The sequence below is a fragment of the Netta rufina genome (genome assembly GCF_964035555.1).
Source record: "Netta rufina genome assembly, chromosome: 1".
NCBI classification, from domain to species: Eukaryota; Metazoa; Chordata; class Aves; order Anseriformes; family Anatidae; genus Netta; species Netta rufina.
In genome coordinates this window covers 98,657,515-98,677,634 of record NC_140123.1, presented here as the reverse complement: position 1 = coordinate 98,677,634, position 20,120 = coordinate 98,657,515, and the positions used below count along the sequence as shown (strand labels likewise).

General features: G+C 34.0%; 1 protein-coding gene across 1 annotated transcript in view; it reads left to right on the top strand.

Annotated features, from left to right (window-relative positions):
- Positions 1-745: 745 nt before the first annotated feature.
- The window catches only part of TMPRSS15 (transmembrane serine protease 15), a gene marked incomplete at both ends in the record, with an annotated part of 53,289 nt that continues 33,914 nt past the window's right edge, over positions 746-20,120 (top strand). The window contains 10 exon segments of the mRNA XM_084291563.1: positions 746-890; positions 2,918-3,048; positions 3,344-3,411; positions 4,261-4,302; positions 6,892-7,034; positions 8,256-8,304; positions 10,712-10,751; positions 10,753-10,816; positions 13,806-13,925; positions 18,613-18,721. Coding sequence (XP_084147689.1) covers positions 746-890; positions 2,918-3,048; positions 3,344-3,411; positions 4,261-4,302; positions 6,892-7,034; positions 8,256-8,304; positions 10,712-10,751; positions 10,753-10,816; positions 13,806-13,925; positions 18,613-18,721 — 911 coding nt within the window.

The window sequence follows — 20,120 nt, the reverse complement described above, 5'->3', positions numbered from 1 at the left end:
AGACTGGATATTAGAGGAATTATCTGAACACAACATTCTCTCCTTTCTATGTCAGCAGACTTTTCACCCTGTACTGGAGAATGATTAAACAAGAAAATAAAAGCAGCCCAATAAGGCCATAAGTCGTGTGGAGCTGAAGATGTGGATGCAATATAAACCAAATAAATTGTGAATCTGTTAGGCTTCTACCTCAGCAAAGGTAGAGGCAGAAGCCTAACAGCCTAATCTAAAATTTCACCAGTATGACTCCAGTAAAGTTTCTGAAAAAATGTTGAATATCAATACTTAAGTTAGCTTTTTAAGCAGATTTAAAAAAAAAAAAAAAAAAAAAAAGGCTTTCGCTATTTTTCTCATAACTGCAAGTGCAAAGAATTACCAAAAAAAACACGTAGAGACTGTAAATCCAACAACATTCTTTTATTTTAATTTTCACTTTTTCACCTTAAAAAAGTGAAATAGTGCAAATCTGGTAACCACTCTTGTATTTTTGTGGTTATGTTTATTTTTTATCTGGAACAGAAACTTTGTCACTTCCTTTCTGAAGATATTTCTTCACATTTGCATATCTTGTGCATAAATATGACTGTTCAGCAATGTTGTAAAAAACTGTAAATGAAGTTTTATGGTGTAATTAATCTACAGGCGTCTCCTATAAATAAACATGTTCTCGTGTACTATTGCCCTCCTTTTCACATTATTTGTGTCTTATGTCAGACCTTAGTTGAAACAGGTTTTCAAGACAGAAATGAAGCCGAAAAAGTCATCTGATGAGAAATATGTTCCTCTTAGTTACTATGAAATTTGGTTTGCTTCTTTGCTTGCACTTTTTGTTTGTGTTTGTGTTGGGCTTATTGTACTTTCATGGTTAACAATCCAGGAGTTAGAACAAGGTAAGTAACCTTTAACCTGTTCAGGAGTTCATCAGTAGAAGTTCAGACTTTGAAGACAGTGTCATTGTAATTATATTTCATATTTCATGCTATGCTTTTAATGCTTTTGGATAGTTGGTTTGTTTTACACTTTCCTTCTTTCCTCCCCTGGAAATTGATGTAAACAAAATAAGCAAAAATATAAGTACTTGAAGTATGTCTGAAGTAAAATAATTTTCATGTCATAGACTTTGGGAAAGGCTCTTGGAATGCAATTGACACTGTAAGGCTTTGGTTATTCAGTCATATTTATCCAATAGTGAACATAATATTGCAAATTTTTTGTGAATTTCTGCTTTTTTCTCCATGTGTAATGTTTGACTCTTAAAGATAGTCATAATCCACTGGAGTCTCTGGGGAATTTTAAGGTGTTCTACTGTTCTACAACTCAATTTTTTTATTTATTTTTTTTTTTCCATCTTTTAAAATGTATTGGTGTGAGAGAGATCCTGCATTAGACAGTCAGCTCCTAGCCTTGTGTAAAGTTAATAGGAGGTATTTCTTCCTATCTAGACCGTGCTCACAATGTGATAGTCACATTACTTATGATCAAAGTAAACTAAATTTAAAAAATCTACGTAGCAAGATTTTGAGATGGAACTGAAAATTTGATTTAAAGATTTTTTGAGGTATATGTTGACCGTGCACTGGAAGACCACACCTGGTATGCTGTGTCCAGTTCTGGGCTCCCTAGTACAAGAGAGACATGGAGCTTCCCGTGTATCTTTCTTTTAGAAGATGCATTACTAGGAGATTTATCACATATAACTAATAATAAAACACTTAAAACATTATGTATGTCATGTAACAATAAAAAAACTTTTACTGTTTAAAAAAAATTGTTTAAATAGATTTGCAGTTGATGAAAGGATAAGTGGCCTTTAAAGAAGCTCAAAGTAATCTACTGTTACAGGTTGATATTAGGAAATTGGTGTCACTAGGTTGTGCTGTCCATCACAAGCTGTTTCTCAGTTATCTGTTGGTTTGTTTGTTTTTTGTTTGTTTGTTTAATTAAAACTCGTTTGGGATGTTAATATCTTTAAAAACAACCTAAAAATACCACTGGTAATGTAACTGGTAAGCAAAATGATGTTTTCTGTCAACCACATGTTAATGTCTTATTCAGGTCTTAATCTAAAAACTTCCAGTATATTATACAGTGAGGATGTATTTTTAATGTAGAGTGAATATTTTTATGTATATCTCATGTGCTATAGCATATTAAAAATCATGATCAAATTTGCAGTAAGAACCAATTATTTAGTTTTGTATAAATTCTCCTGGCATTTCATTTATGTAGTGGTAGGACATTTCAGGTCAAAAATACATTAACTAATGTGAGACAAGTGTTTCCAGTGTTATCATCAAAAACAATCTACATTTATATAAAAGCAACACTACTTTTAATACAGAAAATGTGAAGCAGTAGTTTTTAATATTTTTAATCAAGAACACACACACACACACAAAAAAATTCATAAACCATCATGCTTCCAGTGTTTCCTTGTCCCTTGTGCTAGACATAGATTGACATGCTACACAGGTTCATAGAATCACAGAGTAGCTGATGTTGGAAAGGACCTCTGGATATTATCTGGTCCAAGTCCTGTGCTCATGTAGGTCCACCTATGACTGCTTGCCTAGACCCATGTCCTAAATGCTTTTGAATATCTCCAAGGGTGGAGACTCTACAGTCTCTCTGGGCTCAGTCACCCTCAATGTAATACCATTCCCCTTTATCTGTTCACAGTGCTGCCAGAAAGTTCAGCATTTAGTATGAAATAGAAAATGAGAACCAAGGACAAATAGTTTTCACTATCTATTTACAATTGTAGATACTGTACTTTAGTTGAAAATTGTCTCAAAGTTTTTTAAAATCAGTACTAGGCAAATATCTCAATACAAAGCAAAACAGGTAAAAATTAATCTATTGATGATTATTATTTCTATATAATTCAAATTACTTAATTTTGTTTTTAATTATCCAGTTGAAACAGGTGGGAATAGTCATCTCTATGTGGGAACATTTAAAATAGTCTCTGGGACAACATTCACTCCTTCTTTGTATGATAGATCATCAGCTGACTTCAAAATCCTTGCCTTTGATGTTGAACAGTTGGTAAGAACCTATTTATCTCTTAAACCAAGAGTATGTGATAGCTATATTAATTTCCTGATGTAACCTGCTGTTGATGCTTTTTTACTCTCTCCAAAATGTGATAGTTAAGATCCTAAGCTCACTCAGAACTCAATGTATTCTTTATCAGTGAAAATCTGTGAAGCATCAAAGAAAATGGTTGCTTCTGTAGCCTAGATATAAGGAGGAAAAAAGTCAGTATTAAAACCATGAATGCATTGTGCAACACTGTATTTTCCATTACTGTATTGGTTCAAGATTTCTCTTCTTTGTACAGATACAAGAAATTTTTCAAGCAAGTATTCTGACAAATGAATTTGAGAGATGTGAAATTTTCCAGTTCAAGTAGGTACAGTTAAATTATACTTCTCAAATAAATGTTGTCAAAAGTCCTCATTTAGCTATTTCTCCCAAAAGCAGTTAACAATACCTTGCTTTTCAAGTCATCGTTTGTATAGCATTCCTTTCACTTCTTATGTCTTCAAAGTGCTGCTGTGGAAAGTTTGGCACAGCTGTGTTTCTCTGGGCAAACTTCCTTCTCAGATTCCTGTATGTCTGTGCCTTGACCAAATAAGGCTGAGGACTAAGACTAACTCACAATTTTGTCACATTTTCCATATGTGACAGAATTGCTAACCCCTCCCCTCCCCCCCCCCCCCCTTTTTTTTTTTCCACCAAGATTTGTTAGTTGTGCTACATTTGCAGGGTTGCTGTTCTTGCCACCTAGAAGAAAGTTCAGGACAGTGATCTCCTGTTGACATAAACTGAGATGAATGGAAGTGCGCTCAGATGTCCCTATGGACAAAGATGTATTTATTTCATAATCCTTCAGGTGTTTGCACAGGGGCTGTCACTTAACACCATGTAAAGGATGTAAAGCTGCATCCTGTGTGTCCTAGAGATTCAGTAAGATAGTAAGAGCTGCTTCATTTATTAAATTTTTTTGAAATACTTTTTCAATATCTTCTTACTTTGGTTGTCCTACAGAAAGCTATCTGGCAAAAAAAATATAAATATATATATATATTAAAAAAAATAAATCTGGTAAATGGAGTGAGATCTGTGGTATTAATTTCACCTGTACTGTTCTTCATAAGGTCTTGATTCTACAAAATAAGTGTAATGCTGTCTCCCACTATTTAACAGTTCCAGAACACTCTTCATAAACATTTTTTTTTTTTTTTCCACCTACAGGAAGCCTGAAGAAATTCATGAAAACTTCAAGTCTCAGACTGGGTAACTACCTAGAACAAAATACATAGGCAAGAGAAAAGAAAAAGGATATTACTTTAGAAAATTACTCTGTGGGACAATGAATAATTAAAAAATGTATTTTAGGAGTCAATATGCTCTCTGAAGAGCATATGAAGTTTGATATAATCCATACCTTTCCTCCAAAAACATCCTTCAAGATTAGAACAAAAGAAAATGTAATAGTCTCTGGGATTGTCAATTCAGAAGAAAAATGGGAAAAGTAAGAACAGTGGCATAGATAAGAAACTAGCTAGAAAAGAAGGTATATTGTTTTGTGCTACGCTTGCTTGTGAAAAACTACTTATACAGGGGGACTGATCTATATATTATGTGTGATCATATGTAACCTATGTTACATATGTTTTTAGCAGAAAAAGTATTTCTGCTAAAGAAAGGTCAGGTGACACACTATAATAAGCAGGAACAAAACAGAAAAGATCAGAACTATAGGAGAACTGAAAGACCTTGAGGAATGAATGACAAAATTAGTTACCTTATATGCAAGACGAGGCAATTAATTAAAAAGTGGTCATTACATGACAGTTGATGATGTTAATAGACATTTTCTCTGTAGAAAATATGAGAAAAGGAGGAAATCTATATATGACAATACAAGAGGTAGTGGGCACAAGCCCACAAAAGAGGACCCATCTGAACATAAAGAAAACACTTTTTGCTGTAGGGGTGACTGAGCACTGGAACAGGTTGCCCAGAGAGATTGTAGAATCTTCCTCTGTGATGATATTCAAAGGCCATCTGGACATGGTCCTGGGCAAGCAGCTCTAGGTGGCCCTGCTTGAGAAGACGGGTTGGACATGTTGACCTCCAGAAGTCTCTTTCAAGCTAAAACATTCTGTAATACTGTGATATCAGTTGTTTTTTCTATAACTGTGATATAATTGTTTTCTGTACAAACATAAAATGGACAAATATTTAGATGAGATAGTTCAATTGAATGACCATTCTGGCAAAAGAAAAAGAGATATTTGCCAAGCATATGTATGCTGAAAATGAGAAGCAGATTTGAAATAGAGCAATCATTTGATTGAAACAGTGAGGGCATAAAACTAATTAGAAAGAGGTGAAGTATGATCACATTATGAAGGGCTTTATAACAAGAAAGAAGTAGACAACAGAGGAATAAGTCCCTCCCAGGCTCTTGCCCCTGAGTGGATAAGATCCAAGTAGCAAAATTCTCAGGTTTCTGAGCATACAGTAGGACATACTAAAAATTTTGGTATTGAAGATAAAGATATCTCTGAGCTAGTTGCTCAGGACTCACTTTATAAGCAATGGGGAAAAAAAAAAAAAAAAAAAAAAAAGGTTACTTTTAGAGTTTTCTCATCTAGTATATTTAAATGCCTTTTTAGGAAGAGATCAAAGAATAGCTCATTTCCTTCCGTGAACTACAACGAAAATCTAGATATTTGCACTGTAAATATCTATATTTGGTCAAATGAATTCTACCTCTGTATCTCGACACTGAAACAACAGAAGTCACACAAAATCTGATGTCTGTGAAAGTTAGATCTTACTTTTAATAAATCAGAAAGTATCTGTCTTCATTTTTACTTTAAAATAATACTTGTTTATCCCATAAATGATTTTCTATTTGACTCTTTTCATTAAAGAAAAAGTTATATCCCTTCTGGCAACCTCGTTATTTTACCCTTGAGACTCTGCTGAGTCACAAGGATAGCAATAAAAGCTTTTGTTTACTCAGCATGGCCTAGAGGTTATATCAAAAGAGGTTGTATCAAAAAACACTTCTGAGTCTGATGCCATTGGGTATTATAAATGCTTAAGAATAAAAAAGATTACAAATAAAATTAAGTAAATGAAAAACAAACAAGCAAAAAAAAAAAAACACAAAAAAAAAAACAGCAATCATTTTTTGACACTACCTTAATTTAGCTACAAATACAGAATGTTATAATAGTGTCTAGGAGGGATGGAAAGAGACTGAATTCTAGATAAAATTCAGGGCCTATGGAAATTAAATATAGTTTAACCACTTATTTCAAAATATCTGTGATTTCAGCCTTTAATGATTCCTTATGAGAATACAAATAATCACACACAGGATCCTTATGGATGCAGAATCCATACATGATGTTTGATATATAGAAGTGATCAGTTTGTGTTATGTTTTTATGATGTAAACATTTCAAGGTTCTCAATTAGTATTTTAGAGGTTAAACTAGGACACCTATTCAATAATTAATAAACCCACATCTCCTTTGGTTGACTTGAATTCAGCTCCATTGCAGCAATTGATATCAATGCTATTATTTTTTTCTCCCACAGTGAATATAAGAGCTGCAAAAGAAAGAATAAATGTTTCTCTAACATTTTAAATGACCTGATAATTAAGAGCTATTTCTTCAAGTATTATGTTGACCAGCCAACACTTTATGGTACTTTGAGTTTTCAAATAGAATCCTGAGGTAGAAGGGACCCACAATTGAACCTGTGTTGGAATGAAATATTATCAAAGTATTAATTAGCAAAATTTCAGATTTATTGCATTATCTTGCTTAACTAATCATCTTCTCTGTTTTATATTGCTAGTGTTGTTGTGATCTTCCACCTTTATCTTACCCAGACGGTAACGGTTGAGAAAATAAAAAATGAGTTGCTTTTGGGTATTGACGCAAATACAACTGATCTTGTTCAGACTTTGAAAATTGATATGAACAGCATACAAATTACAGGTAATGCTAATAAACATTTATCTTGATACAAAACTTTAAGAACTACAGTTAACATGTGCAATATCTTTGGATCCCAGCCATCAGAAAGATTGTTATGCACATGGGTGTACTCCCTCTCCACCACACAACCTATATGAGCAGGTGAAAGAACCTTGTCACCTAGAAGGTATGAATCAGCTTAGCATATGTTGACTAAGGAAGGAACAAAGGACAAATTAGTGATTTCCAAGTCATAATCACTGAATTTAATCTCTTTTACGTAACGTAACATTTGTAATTCCGTTGCCCCTCAAATTAAAGCAATTAAGCCCCAACTGTGGTGTTTCTTTAAGTAAATGCAATTATCATTTTGTTTTGCTAAAGAATATGGAAAAGGGCTCAGCCTCACAGTACGTGAGGACTCATTTATTGAAAAGATGTCAAAAAGAATAACAAACCAAATACAGAATGTATCTTCCAGAGAAGCATGCCCAAGGAATTGACTTCAAATTTCTCTGATACTTAGGTGAAATGTAAATGACTAAATTAGTGTAATACTAAAAACTAAATTAGTATATAGTGCAGACTAAATACTGTAAATTTAAAGACTAAATGTTTTAGTGTTAGCGAGTAGTATAGTGTAAATTTAAAGAGTAAATGATTTTAAATTCAGCAAATATGCAAATATAGTGATTTTATGCAAGTATGAGAAAAATTTTCAAAGCCTAAGTAGAAGCCCAGCAAAATCAATGGAAATCTTTCTTTTGACTTCAATAAGCATCCAAACAGGCCTGTAATCATAACACTGTAATCAGGTGTGATTTGCTTGAAATCAACTTCCACAGTGACTAAAAGTAACTTTCTTTCTTGCAAATCATCCCAGGTTAATTTTAACTCATTTATCTGATGTAAATACTGTTTATGACACAGGTGCTCTGAAAAGCTCCTTTGTGTCAAGATAGACATTTTCCAGATGAAGACATTTTAGGTGTGAGATAATCAATCGGGATCAAAGATAGAAAGGAATTAAGAGACCTTGTCTTCTCTGGAAGATCAAAGTTTCTGAAAAGGCTGGGAATATTGTAAAATGTTCAGACGGAGGGATGCAGGACACTACTAGTGATTCAAGAGAAATAGTCACAGCTCTTGTTTTTGTTTGTTTTTAACCTTCGTTTTCCTGAGTTGTATAAAACTAGATACTGCACTATAAAAGGAGTTTATAATGAACTTCCTTTCTTCCAGAGTTTGCTGAAAACCTTACTACAATGTTGCCTTTAACTTCATCAGGTCAGTATCCTTCATAAAACAGAAACTATTTTTTTCTTATCAGTACAACAGAAGAAACAAGAATTGTTGTTCAGTTGGTATAACTTAGCAAAGCTGCGTTGACTGTAATTGAGTCTTGACAGGTAGAGTCCATTCAGTGATAGTTAGCTGATCTTCATCATTTCTGACCATTTGAGAAACCAGTGATCTAAAGTCTGTAAAAAACTGTAAGAGTTTAATTGGAGGGTCAAAACAAAAGTTGGATCTCTGTCAAACAGCTGAGTCATAAACTGAAGTCTTCACAGATTCAGACAGGTGGATGATGCTGCCCAACCTCATGCTATGGTTACTGATATACTGAGCAGCGTTAATAGACTTTCATTCCACTGACAGTCTGGAAATCTTATGACAAGCAAAGATAATACTTGATGTTTTAATACTTGGTTTGTATGAGCAAAATATTTTTCAGTAGTCTAACATTTAGTCATTGTTGAGTAGTCATTACTGCTCCTTATTACCAATGGTACAGCTGAAGACTGATAATATACTGGTTTTCTCCTACCTATCCCTTCCTCTGATATGCTGTTTCAATGTGCCTGTGAGTCCTAAGGTCTAAAGCAAGAAGAAAATGGGAGTGAGGGGAAGGTGCCAGAGGAAGGGGGAAAAGACACCCACAAGGATCGTCGAGTCCAACTCCCAACTCTGTCATTTTTGCATGCTCACTAGCACCGTTGGTTTCTTTGTGTCTGTAAAAAAACTGTAAGAGCTTAATTGGAGGGTCAAAAAAAAAGTTGGATCTGTGTCAAACCTTCATCACCCTCCCTGCACTTTCTGCTGGGCTCTCCTCTCTGCCAGAGGAGCTGTGCCCTCACGTTTGCTGACATGGATAGAACATTACTAGGAAGTCTTCTTGCAAGTTTCTGCACTAGTAGGTATTGAAAGGCAGGAACATCTAACAAAAGTAACTGTCTGTAATGTCCAATGATCAGCAACTTCTGCCAGCAAAAGTCATAAACTGGTAGTATAATATAGAGAAGTCCTTACTGTACCTCCTACTATTCCTTCTAGCCCATCATCTCATCTTCTGAGAGAATCTGTTGACTGTAATGACACACAAATTTAAGTCTTAATAAATTAAGTAAAAATAGTACAGAGGCATACTAATGCAAATTGAAAGAGGAAAAAGTGACCTTTTGAGAACCAGAAATTCCAGAGACATCCTCAGTAAGAGGAAGATTATTATTTTTAAAAAATCACTAGTGGGAAAGTGTGTTGGAACAAGAATTCCTTTTTTTTTTTTTTTTTTTCCAGAACATTTTTCAATTTACTATCATTAATGCAAATCTACTTGTGTACCTAGGCATTTGATTATTTCTAAATATGCATAAACATTAGGTCTATGAAGTTGGTGAAGGGCCTGGAACACAAGTTCTATGAGGAGTGTCTGAGGGAACTGGGGTTGTTTAGTCTGGAGAAGAGGAGGCTCAGGGGAGACCTTATTGCTCTCTAAAACTACCTGAAAGTAGTTGGGACTAGTGTGGGGAGCTGGGGATCAGTCTCTTCTCACAGGTAACCAGTGATAGGACTAGAGGGAACAGCCTCAAGTTGTGCCAGAGGAGGTTTAGGTTGGAAATTAGGAGACATTTCTTCTCAGAAAGAATGGTCAGCTATAGGAACAGGTTGCACAGGAAGGTGTGGCATCACCATCTCTGAGGGCGTTTAATGAAATGTTGGACCTGTCACTTAGGGACAAGGTTTAGTGAGTGATATTGGTGGTAGGTGGATGGTTGGAACAGATGATCTTGAAGGTCTTTTCCAACCTTAATGATTCGGTGATGAACACATTTATGTACATATACTGGAAATATCACATATTTGCAGTATGTAAGTGTACAAATACTAGACAGATTTGTCTCCTCGAATGCTGAGATAACCTATGTGTTAAGCAATGTTATTTATATTAAAAAGTACTTATACATTTAGTACTTCTAATAAAGTCATAACCTGTCTTTTTCCAGCAGATCCTGTGAGTCTAATTACAAACTCCGTGACATCAGATCCAGGTCAGAAATTGTTTGTTTACCAATCAAGCATTACTGCTTTTTGTTTGTTTGTTTGTTAATAAATTAATATATTTTATTTCATTTTATTTTATTTTATTTTATTTATTTTTCAAGTTAGTGACCTGTATGGGACTACATATAGAAGAATGATATTTAAAATGCACTAGGGTTCCATATCAATTTTCTTATGTTTATTCTGACATTTGGCCATCATGATCAAACCAATTAAGGTGGTGTTACTGTATCATTACCTAAGCTGTGGGTTTGGGGATACCAAACATAGTGAAGATCTCATAAGATCTGAATATCTGCTTCTTGGTTCTGCCAAAAAAAATAAAAAAAAAATAAAAAAAAATAAAAAAATCAGAGGGGCTACAAGAGAGCACAAAGTAGAGTTCTAACACAGGGTTTGTGTTTGCCCAGGTTCAGGACAACTCACCACAAGCAAGTCCACAACTAAGTCCACAACTCCAGGTAGGTAACCTCATATGGGGAAAAGCAGGGTGGCTAAATGAAACAGTCTGAGATCTTAGAATTAGACTGTTTTTGTACATTCTGTTCTTATATGAATTCTCCCATCCCATTCCTGCAAGTATACAATATGCAGATTTGCCTTTTATTTGACTAGGGAGACCTAGTCAAAAAAAAAAAAAAAAAAAAAAAGAGGGAACTTATTAGATTGTACATTCTACAAAAAATGCTTCATATATTATACACATACTGATATGATAATATTGATTATCATTATTATTAATATGATAATATTGATATCACAATATTGATACACATACTGAATGCTATTTTTTGCTTCATAATATTTCTTCATGGTTTTGGGAAATCTGTAACTGATAGCAAATTCTCACATTGCCTTTGATAATGGAAAGACAAAGCTGTTCAAATCTTTGAAAACCTCCTCCAGTCTCATGAAATGGTGAATTATATATGATATTTATAAGCATTTTCAAACCGGTCTAATGTATTTACTGCCATTTCTTAGTTGAGTACAGAAATCATATTGTAATGTAGGGTAATTTGCTGTTTCAAAAAGAAGTCAAAATATTTTACTAGAAAATGTTAATTTCTTTACATCCAGTAGGTGGCAATGCTGTATAGTTTTATGAATTGAAGAATAAAACTAGAATTGATCATGTCATTTTTAAACAATGTTTTCTTGTGTATTGGGCTGTACAAAACATACTCTGAGATTATTGGTAGAGGTTTTGTTGTTGGTCTAGAAAGCACAGTCCCATCTCTGGTCACCTCCAACAGTTGTCTTAAATATTTTTGGTTTAGTTCATGTACCAGTTGGGTTCAAAATGGCAGCTCTTTTGCTTTACACTCTTTGTGTTGCTAACATGTAAAGCATTTTGTAAAGCAGTTTGAAACGCTATGGTACATCCAAACAAATTCCAGTCTTTGTCACTTATACTGAATATCTTACACATATGTACTTAATCTGATTAAAGAGTTACATGAAAAATAAATCAATCAATAATGTCTAGAGGATGCAAGAGACTGCTGTTTTACAAATTAATATTTCTGCTGCTAGCATAAGAAATTTTAGCCTCTACCTCTGAGCATTTAATGAAGTAAAGAAAAGGAGCTATGTAGAGAATTGTGCATTTTCATAATATTTAATAGAATGTTCAAGAATTATTAAATTATCCTATTTATCCAAAGCTGATATTAGCTGCATGTTTTTGTTTACTTTAATATGACCTACTACTGAGTTCTACAGATATTTAAGACTTTTACATATAGCTTATAATCTCTAGATGAACATTTACATTCTAACAAAATGCTATCAGTGAGATTCAACAGTTTTTAACCTTCGTTTTCCTGAGTTGTATAAAACTAGATACTGCACTATAAAAGGAGTTTATAATGAACTTCCTTTCTTCCAGAGTTTGCTGAAAACCTTACTACAATGTTGCCTTTAACTTCATCAGGTCAGTATCCTTCATAAAACAGAAACTATTTTTTCTTATCAGTACAACAGAAGAAACAAGAATTGTTGTTCAGTTGGTATAACTTAGCAAAGCTGCGTTGACTGTAATTGAGTCTTGACAGGTAGAGTCCATTCAGTGATAGTTAGCTGATCTTCATCATTTCTGACCATTTGAGAAACCAGTGATCTAAAGTCTGTAAAAAACTGTAAGAGTTTAATTGGAGGGTCAAAACAAAAGTTGGATCTCTGTCAAACAGCTGAGTCATAAACTGAAGTCTTCACAGATTCAGACAGGTGGATGATGCTGCCCAACCTCATGCTATGGTTACTGATATACTGAGCAGCGTTAATAGACTTTCATTCCACTGACAGTCTGGAAATCTTATGACAAGCAAAGATAATACTTGATGTTTTAATACTTGGTTTGTATGAGCAAAGTATTTTTCAGTAGTCTAACATTTAGTCATTGTTGAGTAGTCATTACTGCTCCTTATTACCAATGGTACAGCTGAAGACTGATAATATACTGGTTTTCTCCTACCTATCCCTTCCTCTGATATGCTGTTTCAATGTGCCTGTGAGTCCTAAGGTCTAAAGCAAGAAGAAAATGGGAGTGAGGGGAAGGTGCCAGAGGAAGGGGGAAAAGACACCCACAAGGATCGTCGAGTCCAACTCCCAACTCTGTCATTTTTGCATGCTCACTAGCACCGTTGGTTTCTTTGTGTCTGTAAAAAAACTGTAAGAGCTTAATTGGAGGGTCAAAAAAAAAGTTGGATCTGTGTCAAACCTTCATCACCCTCCCTGCACTTTCTGCTGGGCTCTCCTCTCTGCCAGAGGAGCTGTGCCCTTATGTTTGCTAATATGGAATGTTTCATAATCCATAGATTCCACAGTTTTAAGGATCAGCCCATGTATTCTTTTTTTTGCAGAAATTTGCCCTTAGCTTATGAATTTTATTTTTAAATCTGAAAAGAATAAGATTTCTGATATTTCCAGTATTTACAAATACAATCTTAAAGGCTTTAGTTTTCAGGATATGCTAGTCAAAAATAAGCTTTTTTATCACAAGGTTCAACATTGTGATGTGTTGAGATTGAAAATACTAAACCGAATTTTATTTAACCCAGAACACATTTTTTTCGCTGATATTTAAACCAAATGACAGTTTTCTCATGTTATTCAAGTATAAGAAATTGGAAAATATGTTTATTATATTGCCTAAAATAGTATACTTAGGTAGAGGAAGAAGATGGGAATTCACAGAATTTTTCTTCCAGCCCTACTCCAAACTTAGTTTTAAAAAATATGTAACTTTTGAGAACTTCTTCACTCTGTTCAAAATTTACCATTTTAGTATTTTATATTTATTCCAAACTTTTAAAAATGCAGTTTTGTAAAACACAATAGATTGGTTGATTTGATTTGTGCTAGAGTAACCAAGGGTAAGTCAGTCTTCCATTGTAGTGTAACTGCATTACTGCTTTGTTGTTATTGCTGTTGTCCTTACTATTTCAGTTGAGTGCTTGCCACTTGCTGAAGTTTGTGCTGATGGTGTAACCTGCATTAGAAAAGATTTATTTTGTGATGGAGTCTTGGACTGCCCGGATGGTTCAGATGAATCTGAAAAAAGATGTGGTAAGAATGTAAATCCCTTCAGAACAGTCTTTTTGAACATACTTAATCCTGTCAGTATTCTGTAAATAATTTATATCCAATAAATTGCATAATGAAGTCTAAATCAAGTCTAGCAAAAATAATAACAAGAGGGATTGTTATAATAATTATCTTGTGAATGGATTTTTTATCTTTAAAATTCTCATTAATAAAGAATATGCTGAACATCAAAAACTGGATATAGTAATATAGCATAATATAAAAATTCTTATTTAATATATAAATGTTTAAAACTATAAATAAATATAAAATGTAATGTCAAAATTTCATATGAAGTTGTGTACTAGTAATATAAAATGTACTTTCCAAACACATCAAAATTGACTCTATACAGTTATAAAATCACATTGCCCAGTAACAGAAGCCACTTACTGTCATATTTGCAATCAGAAGAGAGGTTTTGCTTTTGATTCCAACATTAGAAATATCATCATACATACTACTACAAACAACTTTTCAGAATAACATATACTCTGATACAATAATATTGTATTTTGGTGTACTCCATCATATAGACAATGTATTCTTCTTACTAATTTATTATGAGATAATTGATTTTAGATTCCTACATAGAAAAATCGGGCAAGGAATAAGCTAATATACCAGGGTCTATCTTTAAATTTCTGCAGTGTTAGCTGTAAAACATCTGGCTTTTCCTGCTAAAATCCCCTATGCGTCAACTAAAAATGTACTCTCTAATACTAAGGCTATACTGAATGTACTACATGTTTAGATAGGTTTGTGTAATTTCTTGATGTGCTTATATTAAAATTATGAATTAAATTAAATAATAACTGAAATTTGCCCTTTGAGAAATAATTAGATGCCATTGAGGATTTTGAAGAGAACTTAAAACTGTTCATAAGGCAAAATAGAAAAAGATTTTATTCATTTCAGTGGGAACAGATTTAGAACAATGAGACAGCTTTTTGAAAATGTAGTTACTGTTCAATCAGAAAAGTTATTTTTCTTAACAAAATCAGCAGTCTGTTGCACACAAAGAAACACCTACTCTCTCCTGCCTCCATATTCAGAGACTTAGGTGGGGTGGAGTGTGTACTGCATTTTGCAGCCACAGATGTCAAGTGTGACTCCTGCTGTGGCACAAACTGTAACTTGGTTTGTTAACCATGCACTTGTACATCTGACACAAATGTTTGATTTGGTGGCACCACAGTGAGAGATGCAAGACAATGATGTAAACATCTGGGCAAAAAGCTCTAGGAGACCTTGTTTGAGCAGGGGATTGGACAAGATGACCTATAGAGGTCATCCTATCTCAGCTATTCTGTGATTCTGTGAAAATGTTACAGAACTACGACCTGATTTGTATATGAGTGAATAAAAAAATAAACATAAAAATGCATCTTTCACCACCAGTGAGCTTGTTTGCCTAGCTTTCCTGAGTGCCTTTTCATGCGGCTGCCAATGCTCCATTTAGCAATGAGCACTGAAATTGTACCAAGGATTCTGTTTGTGCTGGTGGTTACCAAATTGTGTATGCAGCTTTTTGTTGGGGAGGCACATGTGTTAATGTTGTTTGCATTGCTCTTCACAGCCTCAGCTTCCAGTTTCTAAAGTTTTCTTGCAATGAGAACTTTTTTAATTTTCTGGGAGACGTTGGAGCAATGAACTTCTTGATTTGTTTTATTTTGTTTTATTTTGTTTTATTTTGTTTTATTTTGTTTTATTTTATTTTATTTTATTTTATTTTATTTTATTTTATTTTATTTTATTTTATTTTATTTTATTTTATTTTATTTTATTTTATTTTATTTATTATTCATTTTATTTTTAATATTTCATTTGCTGGTAAAGGAATCTGGAATGCTTATTTGTTTTCTTCTGTGAGAACACATTTCTGAGCTCTCCTGGTAAAAATGGTGGGGTCAGTCTATTTTGAGTTTTCAGAAGCATGTTCAATGTTGGACTCAAAAACAAATAAAAATATTTTTTAGAATTTGAAATAATTTTAAGAATTTAAATATAGTCATTGCAAGCCTGTTTCTGAAGTCTGGTGGCATGCTGCAAGTGGAATCTTCTTTAGAAAGAAGGTGAATTGCAGACCTGTCCCATTACCTTCACTTTTCTGAGTGCAGCCAGCTCAGAAGGGAGACTTAGGCCCTTTAAGGAAAATATCCATCAAAATACTTTGGTATCCACTGAAATGTATCCAAATCTTTATCATAACAGCTGCATCCAGCTAGATCATAACAGTGATGGGCTCTGAGCAGGTTGCTCTACACTGGGAAAATCTGAAAGTCTTAGTGTAGCTTCAGCTAGACCTTTGTTCCATTGGAGAGGCTGAAGTAGCACAACTACAAGGAGTTATTCAGTCTTTCATTTCTACCATCACACTGTTGTTTTTTTTTGAGATGCGGGTTTTGGTATTCTGGTGGGTTTTTGGTTTTATTGTGGGTAGAGCTAAATAAAAAGTGCATATCCTTATAATGGTTAATAATTAGTAGCATACATCTTATAAAAACAAATGCTTTTTAGTTAGTATTAATTATTAGGTTTCATTTTAAAATTTTTGCTCATGATTTATTAGATACTACAATCACACCTGTTACATAAGAGAGAATTTAATTGATATTCATACATTGATAATTCACTTGCTTGTCTTCAGAGTTATGACTCAGCTGTGCCTTGAAGGCTGCAGATGAATTCTACTTGAGCAGAACTTTTCAGCTGAGGCATAGCCTCTGATGCACATGCTTTTCTGGATCTGATTTACATCTCTCCCTGACTCTCTGAAACATAAAAGTTGTGAGTGCCCTGCTCCTTTCAACTGAGTATATTATTTCTTGATCATAGCCAAATTTCACCAGTCAGTAAAGAATATGCACAACTGAATTGAAAACTACAGGAATATATATACAACTTAAAATGGGCAGAAAATCATAAAGAAACTAACTGTAGTTATAATTCACTTTAGGGAGCTGGGTGGGTCGTCCCTGTTCATTTTCCCTGATACCTGGTATTTCCAAGCAATTTGTTCAGTTGCTATTAGATTGACAGATTCGGTTCATAACCTTAAAGAAATGCAATTCTGTCTGGGGAACAAATTGTTGCTCCATCACCCTTACTTTATATTTTCAGTCTTAAAATTTTCCATCCAAAAAACAGAGAGTTTTTCTAAATGTATGTATTCAGATTTCTTAGCAGACTTTGCAAAAACAATGGAGTGAATGGCAATAAGCCATATGCACGTTTGGGATATCTGCCAATTTTTCCATCTCTTTGATTTTTCACTATGTCCTGTGCCTAGAGTAACAATACAGTCACATAAAAGCTAAAAACATTTAGATTTTCAGAAGTGCTTCAGGGTTTTACAATGAGATTTACAAGTGATACATGATTCTTGCTACAAGTGTTCTTGCACACAGTGGACTTGCTGTTTAAGCAACTTGGTTTGTTTTTTCATCTTGATAATTTTTCTGTCTAGTACTTCTGAGTTTATAGTATGTTAGAGGTTTTAAAATACAGAATATGAGTGTGAATTGTAATGGTCTCTTCCTGTATTAGACAGAACTCAGAAAAATCTAAGAATCTCAGCAGAGTTTCAGACAACTGAACACCTTCATTTTTTGCATTTATTGATGAAAATTATCTTGAAAGGTTTATTTCTGGTTCTGCAATGGAGTGCAGTAACAAAAGATCATTGCAAAAGTGCAGTGAGGAAATTTCAATAAAAGAGTCTCTAGGCAAGTGTGAAAGTCTGAACAGCACCAATTAATATCCAGCAATGCTGAAAAGCAGCCACGTAGCCTGTAAGTGTAAGGAAAGGGGAGACTGGAGGCAGAGCCCTGAATGTGTTCACTTTCCATCCTTTCTTTACAATTATATGTCTAGGCTAACATTTTGTGATTATATACTTCACAACATTACTATAGTATTGAGAAAGATTAATCACATGGAAGCGAGAAAGTAATGCACTGCCCTTGGCAGAGAAAGGGACTGTTGAGTGAATATCTGGGCTTCATCTGACCGGTTTGGGGAGCTTCTCCCTGGAATTCAAAGATAACAGGATTAAGTCCTCCTCATGTGCCCTGTATCAGTAAATAGAAATGGACAGACATGCGTGTTGGGAAACAGTTAAAGTAGTTCCTACAAAAGATGTCTCCTGTCTTATTAGAACAACTGAAGCTAACATTAATTTCACTCTTCTCTCAACACTAGTAACACCAAGAGTGAGGACTTGAGTTCATATCATTTGTTACTGCTGCATTGACTATCTTGTACTGGGGTCAGCTGCTTTGCTGTTCCTGTTCATGGTATCTTTTATTGTCTTTGATGCTTTTCTGTGTTCCTCATACCTATTGGTTTCCATTTGGTGACTGCATGTGGAAATAGGCGTGCTGACACCTGAAATTCATCCCTGGAGTGTAGCCAGAGTTTCATTCTGGTATAAATGAAAAGTAAGCTGTTGGATGTTAGATAAATGATATTTTTTGTAATGTCTCCATTTAATGTCTTTGTTAATGATTTCTTCTTTCTGTCTGCTATTTCAGAATGTTTTATAAATGTTGACTTTGGAAAGATAACCATAATGTTTTCTCTGTTCATTAATTAGGTCACTCTCATTTTGGCTCTGCTTCTGTTTTTTGGAATTTTCTGACAACTGTTCTTCATTATATCTTTACAGCTGCAGTTTGTGATGGAAAATACATGCTGACTGATTCCTCTGGGTCTTTCCACTCTATGAATTATCCAAAACCATATAATGCAAATATTGTTTGCCGATGGATTATACTGTAAGCTATTTTCCAACAGTTTTATAGCTAAGATTTATTTGATTATGAGGTGTTGTTGTTTCCTGTACCTTATGCCATTTCTATTCTCAAATACCCCAGAATAGAAAATATATAATACATAACGGCATTTTCTCCATTGTATTTACACAGCTTTTCTTTAAAGACTTGCAGGCCTAAAACCCATAACTATACCACAAATTTTCCCACTTGTAAGGATTCCTTGGCATGATTTTGATAAATCTTGTGTGTTACATGCCTGAACAGGAACATATTTTTAAGCTCACAACAAATTATACTATTCAAAATAATGGCAAGATATCTGTTTCAAAGTGTCTCAGTACATACCAGTCTTTAGATACTGTTTTTGTATAAGACATCACTGCTATTAACAGCTGGAGTATTCAAGAATTCCCTTGTTCCTCTTTATATCCCAGGGAGAACAAAAAGGTAGCCATAGTACTCACAAGTTTTAAGCTCCTAAAAATCCACATAATGGTTACCAGTTCAAAAGTTGTTGCATTGAGAGACAGTGATTCTGATAGTAGCTTTGTAATAATAGCTGTTCTTTGATTCTGAGAAGTATTATATACTTCAGGAGAAAGTCATAGTTTTTCTTCTCTTTAATATATTAATTCCTTCTCAGCTTCGACAGTACCATTCACCAATAATTACAGGCCACAGATGATGTTAAAATATAGTTAGTGTGTTTTATGCCTGACTTGTTTCTCAGTTCATGGTGTTACAGAATTTGAACATCATAAATAATTTTGTCTCAAGTGAACTACTGCCTTCTGAGCTGTTAATTTTGCTTCAAAGGCTGATGTAGTGGCAAGAGGCATTGTACTGAGTAGGTATCTATATGGACTCAGTAACTGTCAGAAACTTAGGTGCTTTTTTTGTTGTTGTTGTTGTTGTTTTGTTTGTTTGTTTGTTTTTACTTTTGGAAGACAGATCTTGATACACATATTGATACCATTATACCACTTCTCTGACTTGGTGAATTCTGCTTGAGCAGTTAGATGTTATCATCTGTCAATAACATGCACTAAGAGATTTGAAATTAATGATCCACAGAGAAAAAAAAAAAAGACTGTCCAACTGAATAGCATATTCTAGATCTTAATAAAATTGAGTTCCTAGAATATACGTGACTCCAATGAGTAAAGGAGTAGTTCTACTGTTACAGATAGTTAATTCCCTATTCCATCAGTAATTTCACAAACTAAAAGTTAGCCAAATAACTAATCTTGATTAATAATATTGATTGGTATAATTTCAGTTTGCTTCTGAACTGAATGTTGTTCAAGCACACAATGAATTTACTACAATCAAAAACAAACAACCAACAACAACAATAACAACAACAACAACAAGATTACTGGAGAACATGGCTCTTAAT